This window comes from Dreissena polymorpha, chromosome 6 (genome assembly GCF_020536995.1).
Source record: "Dreissena polymorpha isolate Duluth1 chromosome 6, UMN_Dpol_1.0, whole genome shotgun sequence".
Lineage (NCBI taxonomy): Eukaryota > Metazoa > Mollusca > Bivalvia > Myida > Dreissenidae > Dreissena > Dreissena polymorpha.
In genome coordinates this window covers 9,441,240-9,460,482 of record NC_068360.1, presented here as the reverse complement: position 1 = coordinate 9,460,482, position 19,243 = coordinate 9,441,240, and the positions used below count along the sequence as shown (strand labels likewise).

At 35.0% G+C, this 19,243-nt stretch overlaps 2 protein-coding genes across 2 annotated transcripts; both read right to left on the bottom strand.

Annotated features, from left to right (window-relative positions):
- Window positions 1–882: 882 nt before the first annotated feature.
- Window positions 883–4,280, bottom strand: LOC127834207 (uncharacterized). Its single transcript, XM_052359859.1, has 7 exons — window positions 4,089–4,280; window positions 3,567–3,758; window positions 3,122–3,301; window positions 2,380–2,655; window positions 1,943–2,183; window positions 1,620–1,816; window positions 883–1,456 (listed from the first exon to the last, which is right to left on the bottom strand). Exons 1-7 carry the CDS (start codon window positions 4,278–4,280, stop codon window positions 1,040–1,042), a joined length of 1,695 nt encoding a protein of 564 aa, XP_052215819.1. The 3' UTR covers window positions 883–1,039.
- An 8,999-nt stretch (window positions 4,281–13,279) lies between these two features.
- Window positions 13,280–14,417, bottom strand: LOC127834204 (uncharacterized). The gene is made up of 2 exons (XM_052359857.1): window positions 14,337–14,417; window positions 13,280–13,651 (listed from the first exon to the last, which is right to left on the bottom strand). Exons 1-2 carry the CDS (start codon window positions 14,415–14,417, stop codon window positions 13,280–13,282), a joined length of 453 nt encoding a protein of 150 aa, XP_052215817.1.
- Between the last annotated feature and the right edge of the window lie 4,826 nt (window positions 14,418–19,243).

Sequence of the window (19,243 nt, the reverse complement as noted above, 5' to 3'; positions counted from 1 at the left end):
TGACCTTGTAAATGGATGCTCAAAAGAAATCATTCCTGAAATGTTTCATACTTATTTCGCGTCCTTACCGACGAGCAGTACTGAAAAGGATTTTGTACATATGGAGTCAGATGAGGAAGTTATTGATATCGAGTGAAGAATGTTGACAATTAGGATATAATGGTTCTTGCATTTTTTGTCAAAAGCTGAAATTTGCAAGATTCCGAGTTTGACTTTCAAGAATACTATAGGTGTTTAACCTTAAAAATACTATAATTGTTTACCTTTACAGATGTGTCACATGTTTAATAACGTTAATACTTTACTGTTGTTATATGTTGATATATATGTTGTATCAACATATCCACTTGCAAGTATTGTGTGGTGCGCTTATTGTGCATTTTAATATAGTATACTGGTCAGGGAGTATTTGTCGGACGAAATTCACGGTTTATCGTGGATTACTTCCTTAATAATGCAAATTACGGCATGAAAAGTTTACCGATAAATCTTGGGTTCGTCATGTACAAGTGCATGTAAACATAGTCGGATTTTGATGTGCGCATGCGTATGTACGAGGCCCGCATATGGGGTCATCAAAGGGAGGTAATTTTACACTATACAGGAGTATTTTCCGGACATTTATATGATTTGAGTAAATCGCAACAAATTATGTTTAAATTGGTATTTTTCTGAACTGAAACGATAGAAACACGTGAATGTATTTATTTAATGGTGCAAAATGTATTCTTCAGTGTGTATTAATAGAGTTACAATTGGAATCCAATATCAGAATATACAAGAATATCCGTTTTTGATGTCTCTTTAAAAATGTTGTACGGTCATCGCATTAATAAATAAACGTGAGATAATTTCATATTGGTAGAGAAACAAGGCTATAAATTATCATTGCATTGGTATTATTTATAATATGATGATTATTTAATACCAAAAACGTGTTTCATTCAATACATAAGGTTTTATAATAATCAATACATCACAAACGTCAAAAACAGCTTACATGAATCTCGTGCACGAGAAACACAAGGGACACAGCCATTCACTCTTCACAATACAGCCATGGCTTACATGCCTTACAATACCAGCTTTCTCCCTCTTCCATACTCTCTCGTAAGTATTCTTGCTCGCTACGATGCAAACATTCAAAATGGTACCATTTGCCACACACTTTCTCATCACACCCGAACCACACAATGCCCTTGCTCTCATCCAACACCCTCCCTCTCATACAACAGACTCCACACGTAAACTTCTTGTTAGCAAGTTTCCCTCTATCCATTTTCTCGTCCGCTTTTTTCTTCTGTTCCTGTTCCCTGGCCAATCGCTTTTCAACACGTTCCTCTTTTCTCTTAATCTTTTCAATTTCTCCCTGCTCTTTCATTCTTTTCCTTTCGTCGGCTTCCAAAGCTCGCTGCGCATCTCGACGGTCTTTCTCGGCGGAAGCTTTCTCTCGTTCCTATCGGAGGAAAACCATTGTAAAATGCATGTAATACGATTTGATATGACACGAGACAGTTATAACTAAATAAGTGTTAATGTACAGTGATACATACAAAATGTGCACTGCTTCTGAATGTTGGATAGTGTTGTATTATGGTGATTAAATACCTACGCCTTACCATTAACTCCTTCAGTATTTCGTCACCACTTATTACTCGTCCCTCGATAACTATTCTTCTTTTATTTCGTTGAGCTGCAGGTTTTGACGCTGGTGGAACTAAAATGTCAGCAAGTGACTCAGGCACTAGACCGGCCTTGACAAGAGGGTTAACCGTGAAACGTCCACATTCTTTACATGTCTGGGCCGAGTTGTCATCTAAAAAGAACGCATATGTTCATAATATGAAAAACTAATAAATAAATATGAGGATGTGTTCAATGTGTGTATCATTTTTTTTAAACATACGTTATTTTAGATAATCATCTTGCAGGTAAACCGTACCATTAATATTTTGCACAGCGGGAAACATCGCCGGTATAAGCTGGGACTCGTCTATGGCTCCCCTGTCTAGTGGGACGATACCAGCTTTGACAAAAGCCCCTATGATGGTAGACGGTGTGATGCGGTCCATCGCATACTTCAGTAAAACAGGGTATTTGGATTTCCCTATAGTCAAGGACGGGCAAACAATTCCCAGATCAGACGCAAGTGATGCCATGTTTGTCTTTAACGGGCCAATTATCTGAAAATGTTTTTTAAAAATCAATCAATAAATGTTTATTCAAATAAAACACTTGTTATGTAAGTCCTCATTTACCTTACGTGTTTTTATGTAACTAAATGCATACGAGTACAATGTTAGTTTGATTGTTTAGCCTTGTTAATAAATTATTCAACGATTTAGGCTTTTGACTAGGATGCTATTGAGTTTGAGATACCTTCACATCCAACGGCTGCAAGATGTGCGTGGTATGGCCTGGAAACCCGATCAGCACAACATCGTTCGCCCTGGCCGCCTGAATAACTGGTAGGGAAATGTGTGCGTCATGATTGTCCATGATCAAGACAACCGGCCTTGCTCGCCCACAGTGGGGCAGAAATCCTTTCATGAACCATGTTTGAAACAACTCATGGTCGATATACCCCGTCGAGCTGCTCCCATAGAGCCATGTGTCTGGCACGCCGTCGGTAAAACGCGTGTGTGGCAATGAACCCTGTATGATTGTTCAAATTCAAACATGTATCACCAAGTACCTTGGGCATGACATAAAAGCATGTATATTACGTACAAAACTATAAACAAATATACATGGTTGATATATTATCATATTTTTTCCATTTGAGTTTAAATGAGTCGTGTTCTGAGAAAATTGAGCTTAATGCATGTGCGTAAAGTGTCGTCCCAGATTAGCCTGTGCAGCCCACAGAGGCTAATCAGGGACGAAACTTTCCGCTTGTTTGGTATTTTTAGTTCCAAGGAAGTCCCTCCTTACCGAAAATAAAATTTAGGCGGACTGCACATGCTTATCTGGGATGACACTTTACGCACATGCGTTAAGATCAGTTTTCTCAGAACAAGGCTCAAACATTATATTACAATTTCATAATCTGTAAGCGTTTAAGCTTGAATAATATTTAAGTGCTTAAACAATTCACTGCATTTATACAGAATACAATTACCTTGAAAATAATCATTGTAGGGAGAAACCGCCAATCTGCACAAACGCAAAGGTGCGCGGTTATATGGTTTCCTCCACCGCCCATAACTTTCCGGCTGATGGTGTGCTCCCTTTTTCCAGTAATAACTTTCTCTTTGGCTTTTTCTTTTCCCGACCAACCGGTCTCGTCACAGTTGGATATCTTAATTACGTATAAGTAAGTGTGTAAGCAATGAAATTTACGATTTGAATGCACTAATTATTTTATCAGTAAGTAAATAGGTGTGTCTTCGTTTTTATTAAATTCCGATGTTTCTTAAAGTAAAATAATTTTATAAATGACATTAACAAATAAAGAGAAAAAAGAAAACCTTAAACAAACGAACTTATATTTTCACTAAATTCATATAAGTATTCCATATTGATGTCAGTTGATATAGACCCGTTTACGATATAAAACAACTTACTTGTGACGGTTTATCTTTTACACCATACTGTGTGAGGGTTTTGTCCAGAAAGTCAAAGAATGGGTATATGACATCCTCCCTCGACATTGAGGAACGTGCCGGATCCAAATTCTCGGGCGTCCGTTCCTGAAGTTCCGGGTGGCGCGCAAACAATTTTCGGAACCATTCGTCTGACGGCCCATTCTCTGACACCTTATACGGATATGTCCTACCTGTACATTAGTTCGAAAGTAAATCTACATAATATCATATATTACAACAATAACTGTGATGTAGGGGCGGGACCATGTTATGAAGACGTATAATTATAAAGGAATATACGTGTCCGTGGTAAATGAACCAGTCAAGGGTAAAACATTTCAATTACATGCACAGTATTCATAATAAGATTACAGACTTATAAATTGTAAACATAAATGATCGAACCAACCTCCTTGCTTAATGATTTCCCGAATATAAACACGGGTTTTTTTTTCGTGTCATAGGGAAACCATGATCCGCCATGTATAATAGATAACTCACAAGAGCCCCCTCTTCCTCATCGTTTAATAGGCTCACTGGGCCTGGGCGTGTCTCGCCAACACGCCCATGTACATGATCTGATAATGTACTACGTGGAACATTGAATTCCCGTGCAGCGACCCTAATTTTCATTTTGTGCTGCCTAACAGCAGAGACGGCACGCTGCATCTGTGTCTTTTCCCTTGATTGCATTTGTTTTCTGCAATTCAATCCATTTTTGCATTACATTCTAATTGTAAAACAGAAACTTAAATATACCATTATCCTTTTTAAGTCGTTTAATTAATGCTAGCATTCCTAAACTTATATTTGTGTATCAAATGTGGTGTTTATTCGTAAAATAACTTAAACTATGCAAACATTAACATAGATTAGACTATTCAATATTACGAAACACAGCTATTACAAACCCATCAAGGGCGAAATTCCCAGCAGTGAATGTATATAGTCGTCAATAAGATTTGTTTCCCTTTAATCAAAGCGTTAACTATAAACATTTTGCAAGCAAATACGATATCTGTTTATAAAAAGGTGTGTCGAGTTTTTAATGTAAACAAATCAATAATTGAAATAGTTTGTTGCTGTTGACTACATCAGTTTCGTGTTAAATATGAGGTTTTAAGAAAAAACAATGGAGGTTTGGTGTATTGTAGCAGACGACCGAAAATGTCAAGAACACAGGTCGGACCTTATTGAGTGAATTATTTTGCGCATGCGCGTACTATTAATATCCCCCGCGCGGAGGTCACATTTCATTGCGACAAAATTTGTAAACATTACAATTATTTAACTACAATACTTGCCTTTCAACGAATTTCTGGTGTCAACATTGAGAAAACAATCGCGCGTAAGGATGTGACGTAGAAAATTGTGCTAATGGGTTAAAATACACGAAATAAATAGAACGTCCGATGAATACTGCTGTCCGACAAATACTCGCTGACCAGTACAACACACATAAGTAGGTCATGCAAAAAGGAACCCATGTGTGCATATGGTACCTTTTTGCATTTTGTTTTCCTTAAAATTGAATTATGCAAAAAGGAACAAAATGATATAATTGATCAATTATCGCCTATTGATAACTGGAACATCTTCAATGTTTTTAAGCAGGAAGGTTGAATTTATATTTAATCATATGCACAATAACAGTGCTGAGTTGTACGTAGTTAATTTGATATAGACTTTCAAATCTTTAAATGCGATTTTCTCAAAACTTTGAAAATGCCATATGGCTTTTTTGCACCAAAGGGACGTTTTGTTTTTGGATGTCCCGTACCTGAAACAATTCTTCAATGCTATTAAATATGTGATTAGATTTAGGATTTATGCTAACGGATACATACATGCTTAATTTGTAAACTGCCCTTGAATTATTTAACGTTCGAGCAATACGTTAAGCATACATTGCCTTTATACCGTGGCCAATCATAATAATGTCCGATTGCAAAAACACGAATTTCATGGTCTTGAATACAATGAGCAACTTCTGTAAGGTAACGAGTTTAAAACCTCACCTCTCTCCGCCCAAATGATTTGCATTGTATCGCACCAAGGCTTTAAAAATGTGTTTTTAATAATAATTGTGTTGCTTGTATTGTCTTGTATAGCAAAATACTGTCGGTAATTTGGTACACGGTAACTAGAAATTATTTCCTGTTAATGTTTCTTAAGATTTAGTATTTTTATATTTCATAATCAGACCGTGTTACATGATCTCTATGCATGCAATAGAACTTATCATCATAAATATGTTTTCTGCCTTAAATTGTCAAAGACCGTCAGCCTTAGAACCAGTTATTATTATTGAGGAAAACATGTTCAATAGCTTTCTCATTCTAAGATTGATATACATTGTTCTGAACATGCAGGCTTGAATTCGTCAATTTTACTTGATATTCTTTTCCCGAGAAAATGTTGAAGTACCGTTTTAAAAGCCTTCCCAAAAGGTATTAAGAGTTAAGATTTTATTATTTTGTCATTAGAAATCGGCATTTTTTTCATTCGTTTTTGAGCACATCAGTCTGTTGACAGACGGGGTGTAGTCAAGATGGCGACGTCAATGCCGATACAGGTATTTTGCGCCCTTTTAAACCCTTTATTACTTGTATTATTTTTTGAAATGGCAATTACTTTTCGGCCATATCAGCAAGGATATTTCTAACGTTGTTGTGTTGTTTTTTTCGTATTAATATTCGCTCAATATCTCGACTTCAGTCCCTGCTAAATTACGTAGATAGATTACCTAATTACAGCTCCACGTAGAAAATTTGCAGCGAGTAAAGTCAAGATATAACGCAAAAATAAACGCTTATCCCTTTTTTACTCAGTGTGGCCATACCACGTGGTCCGTGACGTCAATTTGGCTAGCACGTCAAGTAGAGAATTGTTTAACATTGCCTCCGCTAAGAAATGTTAAATCCACGTAAGTATCTTATTATTTTCTCTTTTATGACGAAATAAAGCGCAGGCTAAAGGTAAAGTTGAGCACAATTCCCGGTTATATATATATATTTGCCACCAGATGGGTAGTTTAGTCTATCATTCGAGGCACATTCCTAGATTTTACGTTACAATGCACGCAAGCACGACAAGCACATCTTACAAAATATCCGTTTTATATTCCTTTTTGTAGTGCACTAATATATGCAAACGTGAATAATTCCATATACATTGTGTTTTATCCAAAAAAAATATCATAAAACACCATATTATGACATTTCCAACGTACACCAACACATTTGGCTAATACGACAAGCAACGAAATTCAAGGCAAGCACGACAAGTCGATATTCGGCTAATACGACCAGTTGTTATTAACTATGTTTCTAAAGCCGTGTTATTGTCGACATAATACACATATAATTAGTGAACGTGTAGGATACATGTGATTATTATGCTTAGGAATTATTACAGGTGAAATGCACTCAGAGACGCAAAGAATTATGTATGTCTTTATTGTGGCAAAGATTTCGCAACGCAAGCATATGTGGATGCCCACTCGACCAGGGAAGAGTGCACTCGAGAGATCGAGTGTGAGGTATGTGAGATAGGCCCGGTTACCAGGTCTTTTAACCTTTACCTGGCTAGTAAACTAACGTCGCTATTTGTTGATGCAGTTATTAACATCAAAACATGTTAAAATACCTTAAGCTTAAGTTTTGTATTTTAATATGTTTATAAAAAATTTAACATTTTGTTTATTTTATTTTATTCGCATTTAAAGTTAACAGGGTGTTAGTCTAAACGATTGTTAATGTTTCCAAGTCTTCTAAAATGCATTATGTGACGTATGTGCTAAATATGCGCGTCCTGTTTTGTATTAAAAATGGCATTCACCTGTCTGTGATTTACCCGTGCTTTAATAGTTGTGATAATAGCTTTATCATCAAATCTCAGTCATAATTTCAATTTGATGCTTATATGTTCATACCACGTTGTTAAAAAAATCATTTACTTGTTGAGTTTCTTGCAAAAAAATGTATTATATTTTTTTGTTAACGCTACTGTTATATTATTGCAATTGTGCAATAAATTGTGCCATTTAATATTGTTCATTTATTAAAATTAATAATAAAACGTTCGATGCGTAGTGTTAATTTGTTAAACAAAATGAATGAAAACTAAAACAAATATGTTCAATGTATGCAAAATCCATGTAATCGATAATCACAAAGAGGGGGCAAATCTTCGTAACTCGTTAACAGCATGGAGCAAATCTTAAGAAAAAAGCAAAAGCAAATAAGCATTTGCGTTATGTCAAAGTACAGGTTTAGAAATTTTAAGAATTATAAAAAGAACGCTTGACTCAATGCTGGTCAAAGCTTTAATTAATTGTGACCTGATTTACAAAGGCGACAAAAACACCCAACTTTAATATTTATTTGACTGAAGTAAATATTCAGCACATCCATTAAATTTAATCCGGGTATTAATTTAATACACACATAATGCGCATGAATAATTATTTATTTCATTTTCTGTGTTATCTCAAGTCCAGCTTCTTGATTGCAATCCCTCTAAAACAAGGAATTTTACAGAAAGGGTATCTGATTAAATTTCTTTCATGTCGAGTCCAAGTATATAAGTAGGTAACAAATTGCTCTCGTTTCTTCTCGCACTATCCCGCCTTTGGTGGAGATTTAGTTTGCAAAAATGTTTTTCATTGTGGACAGTGTGATAAGTAAACATAACGCACTGTGTTCATATTTCATTATATTAAATAATTCATCTTCGGTTTTGATCAAAGATGACATCCACGTTGGATATTCGTGTTGCTCACGTCTCGTCTCGTCTTGATACGCTTGCTTCGCTTTCCGAGTTTGAATGTTGGTTTTGGTTTCATGATTCCTACAAAAGAAATATAAACATTGTAAGTAAACAAATCAATACAGATCTTATTATAGTTCAAATATGAACTTTATTCATTTTTTTAATATTGCATCTTTCTTATTTACATCACAAACAAGATACGTTTGTCGGCATGTTTTACTTGACCCTTTTTGCGATTGTTCCGAATATATAGGCAACATGTTTTCTGGATATAAAAAAAATTGGAAAATGTGTATTCAGAGAAACGCTAGATTGCAAAAAACGTAGTTATATTTGCAAGGCGAACTCGACACAAAGGTCAATATCGGTCGGGTTATACAAAACGTTTTGCGCTTAACCACAAAAATGTTGGTTTGATGCATTTTTATTGTATGTTTTTTCAAGAGTGTGTTCGTGTCAAAATTAAACCGTCTTCTATTGCAGTCAAATTTTCATTGACACGTAAAACTGTTATAAACTTGGACGAAGAGTCTTATTTATGGCAACATGATGTCTGAATGTCGATTCAGTAGTCATTTATAAGTGCAGATTGTGTTCATTTGTTCTGTTTAAACATCTTAAACACGTTACTTTTTATACAGTATACATTGCTGAAGACACACACACACACACACACACACACACAGGACTGGGCACAAAATCTCGCGAAGACAGTAAATAGACATTAGACACGAACTATACAAGGGACACACACATTAAAATAAATTGAAGTTTATAGTTTGCCAACATAGAAGTTACCAATTCTACACTTATAACTACTAGTCGTTGTAGCCCAATATCGACTTATCGTGCTTGCCTTGGATTTTGTTGTTTGTCGTGTTAGCCAAATTGTTGGTGTACATTACAAATGTCATTAGGTGGTTTTTTCAGATTTGTTTTCGGACAAAACACATTTTATATGGAATTATTCATGTCCGCATATATTAGTGCACTGCAAAAAGGAATATGTAACGGATATTTTGGAAGATTTAAAATGGGCTTGTCGTGTTAGCGTGCATTGTAACGTAAAATCTATGAATTTGCCTCGAATGATAGACTTAACTACTCATCTGGTGTATAATATTTACATAACCGAGAATAGTGCTCAACTTTACCCTTAGCCTGCGCTTTATTTAGTCAAAAAAGAGTTAGTAATAAGATACTTACATGGATTTGAAGTATTTTAGCGGAGGCAATGTTGACAATTTTCTACTTGACGTGCTAGTCAAAATGACGTCACGGACCATGTGGTATGGCCACACTGTTACTGATATGGCTGGAAAAAGCGTCATTTAAAATCTATACAAAAGTAATAGAGGGTATAAAACGGCGAAAAATATTTGTCTCGGCACGGACGTCGCCATCATGTCTATCACGTGATTACCCCCTCTGGATGTAGATGTTTGAAATCCTTCATGCATGTTGGTGTCATATATCATACAGTCCCCGAACATGATTGAAGTAAAAATGTGTCCGCATGATTTGGACATCAGAGTATGCATCAAAGAACGATAAATGGCTAAATTACAATAAAACGTTGTTTCTGCTTATTTTAGAAGACTATAATTATAATTGAAACTGCAATCATGTTTACATTTGTATATGGTATATAAATTCTTAATATGTTTGATTGGATTATTGTTTACGTATTAGCTGTTTACATGAGTTTTATTTTGCTATATAAATATGAGTACTTCATAACGCTGCATTCGCTTGTTGTTAGCATAGCGCATTGCGCAGGATAAACAATCAAGTATAGAGTATCAAGTTAAATCCTTATTTCCTTCTACATAAAAAGCTACTGTAAATTTTCCTATAACTAGCAGGTAACAGATATACAAGCTTTATGGGTATTATGATGACGAAGCTTACAACGTTGTCAAATCGTGTGCATATTACTTTGTCCGATAGGACTAAGGGTATATCATCTTTTTTACTTGCGGTTGCGGTCTCACATCGGACTCACAGGCTATCACGTGGCAAATATGTAAGATACAAAATGGCAACCGAGAAATACACTAATCATAACAATTAAAACACGCTTTATTGAAAACTACTTGTGCTGTTGTTGATTTCTGAGGATTGAACTTATTGGTCAAAATAAACTGGTGCTCCTTCAGCTGTAGGCACTTATATTGTATCGTTACCTATACACTAGTTTGGTTTGAAAACATGTATAGAGAAAAAACATGAGTTAGATTGTTTACATTCATACACAAATGCATGTTATTTTACTGGCCCTAGCTATGGTGTTCGGAGTAGATTAAATTTTTTGCATAATCAAGGACTTCAAGAACAAATTAACATATATATTAAGGTCGAATACCCTTACAATAGCCCCGTTTTTTAAGAAAACGCAACTGTTTATATTGTTCAGTAAGACGCATTAATGCATATGCCGCGGAACTTTGTTATTTTAATAAACATATTTTAGTTACATGATTAACAAAAGACGTTTGTTTAATGGGTCCCGATATCCAAAGAGTAAGATTCTGAAACATGCCAATAACTCTTTCAATCGCAAGAAATGTTAATCGTGAAGCCCTGAAACAAATTAATGGTACCGAATTGTTGAAACTTTAAGTTGTGTTCTCTAAGTAGGTTTAAACTAAAAGTTTGTGTAAACATCTTCAAATATATTGTGTTCTAATTCAAATTTAACGATTTTTTCGAATTTAAAGATTGTTTTCTGTCATTAAATGCAAGTCATGTTCTTTTAAATGCTGTTAGGTGTTAATTTATTTACAATTGTTAGGCTTAAAAAATTGTCCAGGTAGAACTAAGTGCCTCTAAAATATACGTGTTACTTGAACCAGAGGTTCGTGGCATGCTTCTGTATCGGGATTAATCCGTCATGTGCAACGCCAACAGTTGTTAACGCCAACAGTTGTGAATGTTTAGTGCATTTCACTTGACCAGTTTGCCCAAAATATAACATTGCACATGCGATGTCTATGTTGAGTGGCCAATTTTTGTGAACATAAGTTTTTTACAAAGCCCTATATTTGCGTTTTATTTCTAGTAACGAAGGAAGGTATATTTTATGGTAGTAGAATGTATGTCCGTTTTATTACTTTCTAATGCCTCAAGGGATTTTAATGTAAAATTGGATACTGATTATTCGCTATCGCTTCTTGGATCGACATAATGTTTTCGTTTGTTGAATCATTTTAGATAATTATTGTCGTTGCTAATTTCATTTTGCAGTTTACATGAATACGTGATTTCAAAAGCAATATAAAGGAAATTTGGATATCGTTTAAGTTTTGGTAATATCAAATTATTCATACACCTGCACCACTTGAATTGGCGGAGTACACATTAAACGCAATTGACGATACATCCTTGCAGTCTGTATTTTTTTCAGTTGAAAGATATAATACTTTACTTAGCAAACGCGTGAAGCCATTTTATGACAACGTTTAATTGTAATCAACATATCTACCGATCGGTATTGGATTATTTTCTTAGTTTGGAGATTTGTTTTTCTTCGCTTGTGAATTATAGAGGTCACATAATAATACAATGACCAAAGATAATTTCTGTCATATGATGTTGAATGTGACATTTTTAAAATGTTATACCGACTCACAAACACGATACAGGTCAGGCGTGTCAATGCTTTAATCTATAATTATGTAAACATGTGAAAACACGCTCTGTCTTACCCAATTCTCAATAAACTGTTTAAACAAATTCAATTATTCGTAGATTCAAGCGTTACTTCAACTTCCTTCTCATTTTCATGTTAAAACAAATGAAATTATGCGTAGGCAGCATTGCCAGGTATGATAACTTGCATTGAAACAGTCGAATGCAAACCTGTACCTATTTTTATAAACATTGTTTGCTAAAAAGATCTTTATTATTTCTCAACTCCAAGATTTATCAATTGTAAAAATTAATTCAATGAATGTGCGAAAAGATGGACGCGTACTCTGCTCAGAAAATTGGTAAATGTAAGCGTTGTTCATCATCATCATCATCATCATCATCATCATCATCATCATCATCATCATCATCATCATCATCATCATCATCATCATCATCATCATCATCATCATCATCACTATCATCATCATCATCATCATCATCATCATCATCATCATCATCATCATCATCATCATCATCATCATCATCATCATCATCATCATCATCATCATCATCATCATCATCATCATCCTTCCTTTCACTGGTCTGACGGTGGGGGTGAGGGACGACGATACAAATACCCTCCTCCAGTCAGGTGGAATGTGTGCTGCTGAGAGTTATTAACCAAATGGAAGGGATGTCCATTCTTTCAAATTGTCCATACAACTTTTTATTCTGATGGCTTCAACGTCGACCTGGATGGAGACTACGAGAGCCTGTACGTGGTGGGGAAGCTGATTGTCCACAACCTGCTCAGTCTGGACATTGCTACGTTCGCCATGGTATTTCTTATCTTGACCTCCGCAGTATTGTTACCATCCTTGAACAGGTTGCTCCCATGTACATGTACTTGAAGCTGGTCACTCCATCTAGTTTCTCGCTGTTCATTGTGATGTCTTCACTGGTTTTTGTCATGCAGTTTACCATGATCATTGACTTCATCGTTCTGACCTCTATCTCGTATGCTTCTGCTCTTTCATAAAGCCTGGTCGTGAGATGAGATTTTGAAGTTCAGTGTTGGTGCCACCCATGAGGTCAAAGTCATAAGCGAATCTCAAGTTGGAGATGGTTACAGCGATGGAGATAGAAGTGTGATGGTCGTGGAGAGTCTCCTGCATTATCTTAAGAAGGCAAAGGTTAAACAGGACGGGAGAAAGCAGACATCCCTGATGGTAGCCCACTAATTCCAGAAGAAGTTCCGCTGCTGTACATTGACAAGTTCTGCGCTGCTAACGTTTGCGAAGAGTGTTTGCTGCCTGCATCATCTCTTTGTCTATGTTGAATCCTCTAATAACATGCCATATGCCACAATACCACACGCGGCTGCAAGCTTTCTTCAAGTCGATGAAGGTGTTGAAGAGCTCTCGTTGGTGTCGCAGGAGTTTCTTAATTATGACACTGCAGTTGCAGATCTGTTCCAATGTGCTCCGCCCAGCTCTGAATCCAGCCTGCTCTTTGGTCAGAGGTTCCTCGGCCTGACTTTTCAATCGATTGAGGATAATTCCAAGCATGACTTTGATGGGATGCTTGATAACGCTGATGGTGTGGTAAATCTTGAACAACTTCAGGCTGTCCTGTTTCGGTTGGGGGATGACCAGTGTCTGTATTTAAATATAAATAACTAAATGATATTGACTCAATTGTTACTTACAACACTCAGTTACTTGTTAAGATTACAAACCGCGATCATACACAATTAATTAAACGTCAAACACATTAATTATAAAACAATAAGAATACATTATTATTGTAACTTAAGGATATTGAAAGGCGTAAAACATTTTCAGTTATATAAAAACAAGTCGAAAATTATTTCAGTATTCGTTGTAATCCTTTATAAATACAAGCAATTAAAAAAAACATTATGAAAGAAACGAACTTACAATTATTGACCTTATTTTCGAAACAAGAGCAATATGATATACGGTTTGCTATAAATTAATTTATCAACTTTAAACAGTTATTAAATGGAAATGTCTATCAATAAATATGTCCCTTTAGTAGTAACCAAATTTTATTAAGTTAGTGTCATACATGTAGACAAACTGGATTATTTCATGAATTGGTATGATAGCATGTTGATAACGTAATTGCCACATTTCTCTTAAAATGAGGTACCAACTTTACAGAATTTGGTCACAAAATGATCATGTGTGTATACAAGACTATTATCTGATACTTTATAACATATGGTTAAGCAGCAATACGTACATTACCAGTCTCATTGAAAGAGCAATAGTCTAAATTGCATTTTTCTTATTAGCGACACTTTCCTTATATGATGACATGTAGCCGCATTGACCGGAAGGCAAGCAACACCCGGGGCTTCATGAGACGCAACCTGTCCAGCTGCCCACCTAGCCTCATAGCTCGATCATACACAACTTTAAAGCGACCAATATTGGAGTATGCTGCCACTGTATGGGACCCTCACACACAGACGTGCATTGACTAGTTTGAAGCCGCCCAGAGACGCGCTGCTCGCTCTGAAACAGGCGACTACAGAACCACAAGCAGCAGCTCACAGATGTTAGCTGACATTTGATTGCAGTCCCTAAAGGAGAGACGTCAAACTGTAAAGGTCACTATGATGTACCGGTTCATAAATCACCTGATTGACATTCCATCTGACCCCTTATTCCGCCAAGCTATTCATCTACAAGAGGTAGCAGTATCAGTAACATCATTCCATATTGCAGAACAGACTACCTCAGACACTCTTTCTTCCCGTCAGCAACAAAACTCTGGAACCAACTGCTTGTACATAAAACGAAAATAACAAACGGTATGAAGTATCTTAACCGGAAAAACTATATTTTCTTGGAGCTCTTTTTTTAATTAACAGTGAATAAAACGACACATGTTTGTGCATTTTTTTTTAATCTTTGTGCATGAAAATCTACCGTGTTAGCCGTCAACTTCATGTATTTTCTACTACTATTTTTGCTACTACTAATACTGCAACGACAATCACTACGAATTCTAAAAAGCTCTTAAAATAATTATTTCATCTCACAATATAAGAATTCAAATTTATTTCACGGTATATATATATATAATAGGTAAAATGTCACTAGACTTAGTTCGAATATATAGTTTTTCCGGTTAAAATACTTCATACCGTTTGTTATTTTCGTTTTTGCCTGAAAATGCTGACTTCCTTCACGCCTGAATATCAACTGAAAAAATCCGAACCATAAGAAGATAAAACGTGTTCATGGTGATTAATACGATAATTATTAAATTTCATTTTGTCTCGTTTAGGTGCTTGGTGACGGTGATTGAAGAAGAAGACATGTATATTTTAGACAGTTTATCCTGACTTATACCATCAGTATCATATCGTTCTGATCAACAACTAAACTTCCAGGCAGATATCCTACTGGTGTCCAGGAAAGCCCTTGTCAAGACCATTCCGCCATTACAAACCGTTGGGTGACATTTGATTCATTCGCTCTTTCAATTGTTTTTATGCTTTCATAGCATTACTTTTAAGCATATTTCCTAGTATTAACGACTGCCAACGATGTATACAACGTCATTTTAGATCGATGGAAAAAAAACAGTGTTTCATTGAAAACGAGCAAGTATTCATTTCGGTTATGGAAGGTTTTTATTTTGCGACCAAGAATAGCGTTTTCCTATTTAGACGTCTAATAAAACCTATACTGTACGATTCAGAGTGTCTTAAAAACAATTAACTCATTGCATATACATTTAATTATTTTCAGTCGTCTCGTTGTGTACATATATTATGTATCTAAAATAGTGAACTACCAAATATTTTTTAAAGACGAAAATTCAATCGGGAGTAGAATGTCGAATACATCATGGTCACACGTACTCGGCATTATATGCATCGATTCTTGTTTGTGCAAATTTCAAGTGAAGTGGTTAATGAAACAGCAAACTTACAAAACATTTACTAGATTTGATATATGAGTATAACAGTTTCGCAGACTCTATAAGTCAATCGTATAAAGCTGTCGTTGTTTTTCTATAATGTTATCATTAATATGTATACTCTAACATGATAGAACTTACTAGTCAGATAACATGTCAACTGGTAAAAATTATATCTAAAGGGAAGGCATGTTAAAAAGCTATATCTGTTTTTTCTAAATCAGTAAACCCGGTATCATGAACAACAGAGCATCACACACACGGAATTGATCTTACTATTTATATAGAATCATCAAGGTTCATATTATAACAGTGTTGTGGTATTTTGTGTATAGTTAATTATGTATGCGTTTAAGAATATAAGAAAGGCAAGGTGGAGAGAAATGCCAGTGACAATATGAAATACAATGTTCTTGAATAATACGGGGAAAATCTTAGTCCAAAACGTGTTTTTAAGATTTATAAACCTATACTCATTAATTGTAATTGAATATTGGTAAAAATACTTACATTTAGGCAGATTTTAGCTTGTTTTACATAACCCTAAATAGAAGGCTAGTAAAAAAACAAGTGATGCCCCTTGCTGTGTTTAATTTTGGTAATAACAATTAAGCTAACAACAACAATATCCCTATGATCGCATTAAACGCCTTAGTGATTAGTGTACCTACAGGGACTGGTGGGAGGGGGAGAGTAAGGTGAAGCAACCTGCTTTTTTACTCACAATTTGTCTCTACAATGCGTTTATACATTATTTGTTGTGCCTAAGCTTAAGTGTCAAAACTAGATGAACAAAGTAAATTACACAAATTGTAAACGTTACTCTTTAAGTCTTTGGCAGCTGCATGTCAACATTATTTTCAAAGATTTCGACTTTCACAGACACTTCCTTACTACAATGCAGTCGCTAATGTCTATTAACGAAAATATATTTAATGCATGCGTGTAGCAAGTTTTTCGAGTAGGTTACCTATACTTGTGGACATATAATTGTCAATTATCGTGTGTGTTTTTCTATTGCGTAATAATTCATCTTAAACCCTGCATTGTGATGTATGGATCTAGTATAATTTTTCAAAGTTAATTGATTAATAATTTCACATCGTACTCTTTTTATTTTTGATTAAATATTCTTACTGAATAAAAAAATCTTTTCGTGGTACAAACAGTTAACAACAGCTATCAAAATCGAAACATAAGGTTGGCTTGCATATGGTTCAAAATTCATTAAACATGCGATCAAGCTCGAACTCATATGGTCACTTATCTCGTACCGAGGTGATGTTATTTCGGTTGTGAGTATGCACGGGCGTTTATTATGACACTTAAAAACACAATTTAATGTAATCATCTAATGACAGGGTAATGAACAACCCTCCAGAAACTCATCATTTGTAAAATAAATAAATAAATTCATTTATTTAAGGTATATGTTTCATCAGTTAACTTTTTCTCGGAAATACATATTAATTAAGACATGACCCTTAAATAAATCTTTATTACGTTTTTCTACGTTGTAACACATATGTATTTAAAGGGGCCTTTTCACAGATTTTGGCATTTTTTAACTTATTCATTAAATGCTTTATTTCGATTAATGTAAACATTGGATCGTAAAAGCTCCAGTAAAAAATCAATAATAAAATCAAAAAAAGGAAAAGAACATTGCCCCGACCAGGTTTCGAACCAGTGACCCCTGGAGTCCTGCCAGAGTCCTGAAGTAAAAACGCTTTAGCCTACTGAGCTATTCCGCCGAGTACATATACATGAAGTATTTTATACCTTATATAAGCAATCTTCGTAGTTTCACAAAATTTAACGACAAAAACAGAACTCTCCAAATTATTCAATCGTTTCGCGTTGCAACGCTTTATGATTTTTAGGTTTTAAAATCGTCAAAAGATGCATATAATGGCTATATTAGACCATGGTAAATGTTCAGTATTACTGTTTCCTCACAAATATCATAACTAAAACGAAAATTTGCGAATCTGAAACAACTTTTTTCAATTTTGTCAATTTACCAAAGCGTGAAAAGATCCCTTTAAACTATGGATACTATGGAAATCATAATTGAAATACGCCCTTTGTACAAGATGGTACCTTACCAAATATTCCCTCATTCGAGTAAACGCGAGTGAATTCCGAAGCCAGTTGAGAAGACGGTCAGATAAATAGAATCGTTTTTATGCTTATTGGATTAATCTGACATTAGACTGAGTGGATGAACGTTTCAGAATATTGCCCTTAAATTACAATATTTTGACTTGTTGATTGTTTTATAGAAATCCGTACCATTATATGAGTTGTATGTGTAAACACTTGAATGTTTATTTTAAAAAGCAAGTAAACAGCATCATTGTATAAAGAATTTATTGTCAGTTTGCTTTATAAGAGAAACAAGAACAAAGAGTTTATTTGCGACTAAAGCATATACATAAATACATATGCGTTAAAATAACAAAAACAACAACTGCAATAAAAAGTAATATAATTTTATGTACTTTTTCAAGAATGTATGAAAAGTTAAGTTAATATTTAAAACCCATACAGGATAAACAAATACGCACTAAGATATTACTAACACATTTTTTGTTGAAAAATGAAGATATTCTCTCATTAATCTGTATATTTAAACGACAAACTTGTCATCCAGACACATGTTGGAAAACAGTGTTAATGTTCATATTTTAGTATTGTGAAATTATTTGTATGTATGTAGTTTAATACGAAGTCCTTAATAATAAAGTATTGTGTTAACGCCAACATAGTGAGTAGAAAATATAATAAAACAGTAAATACAATCTACATTATTCTAAACAGCTCGCTACATAGTAATCAAAACAGTAAAAAATATAATAAAGGTCAATGTAAAGACATAGGAACTGAATCCAGTTGTCATATAAAAAAAAGTTCAGACAGTTGTAAGTAAGCGCAAGCTGTTAGTGGGATCTTGTCGTCCCAGGCTGGGGCAAGGCTGGGGCATTAACAGAAGGACAAAATAGTAACTTGCCGTGCGAGGCATACCCAGCGTAGAAACCACTCAAACCCACAAAAGACACGAGGTTCCTTTGATGTGCAAATGCTTCAGAATCGCTTTTCTCGAGTGGTTGCCTCTGAAAAAGAAATAAGTAAGTACGATAAACGGTCTTTTCCTAAGCATTTTGTAAAATCCTACGAGCACTTGTATTGCCAAACTCAGGTATAACTTAGATCAGATCGTTCGTATACTCGTTCATGTTATAAATACCGATCATATTAGTTATTTGCAAAGACCGGTAATAATTCAC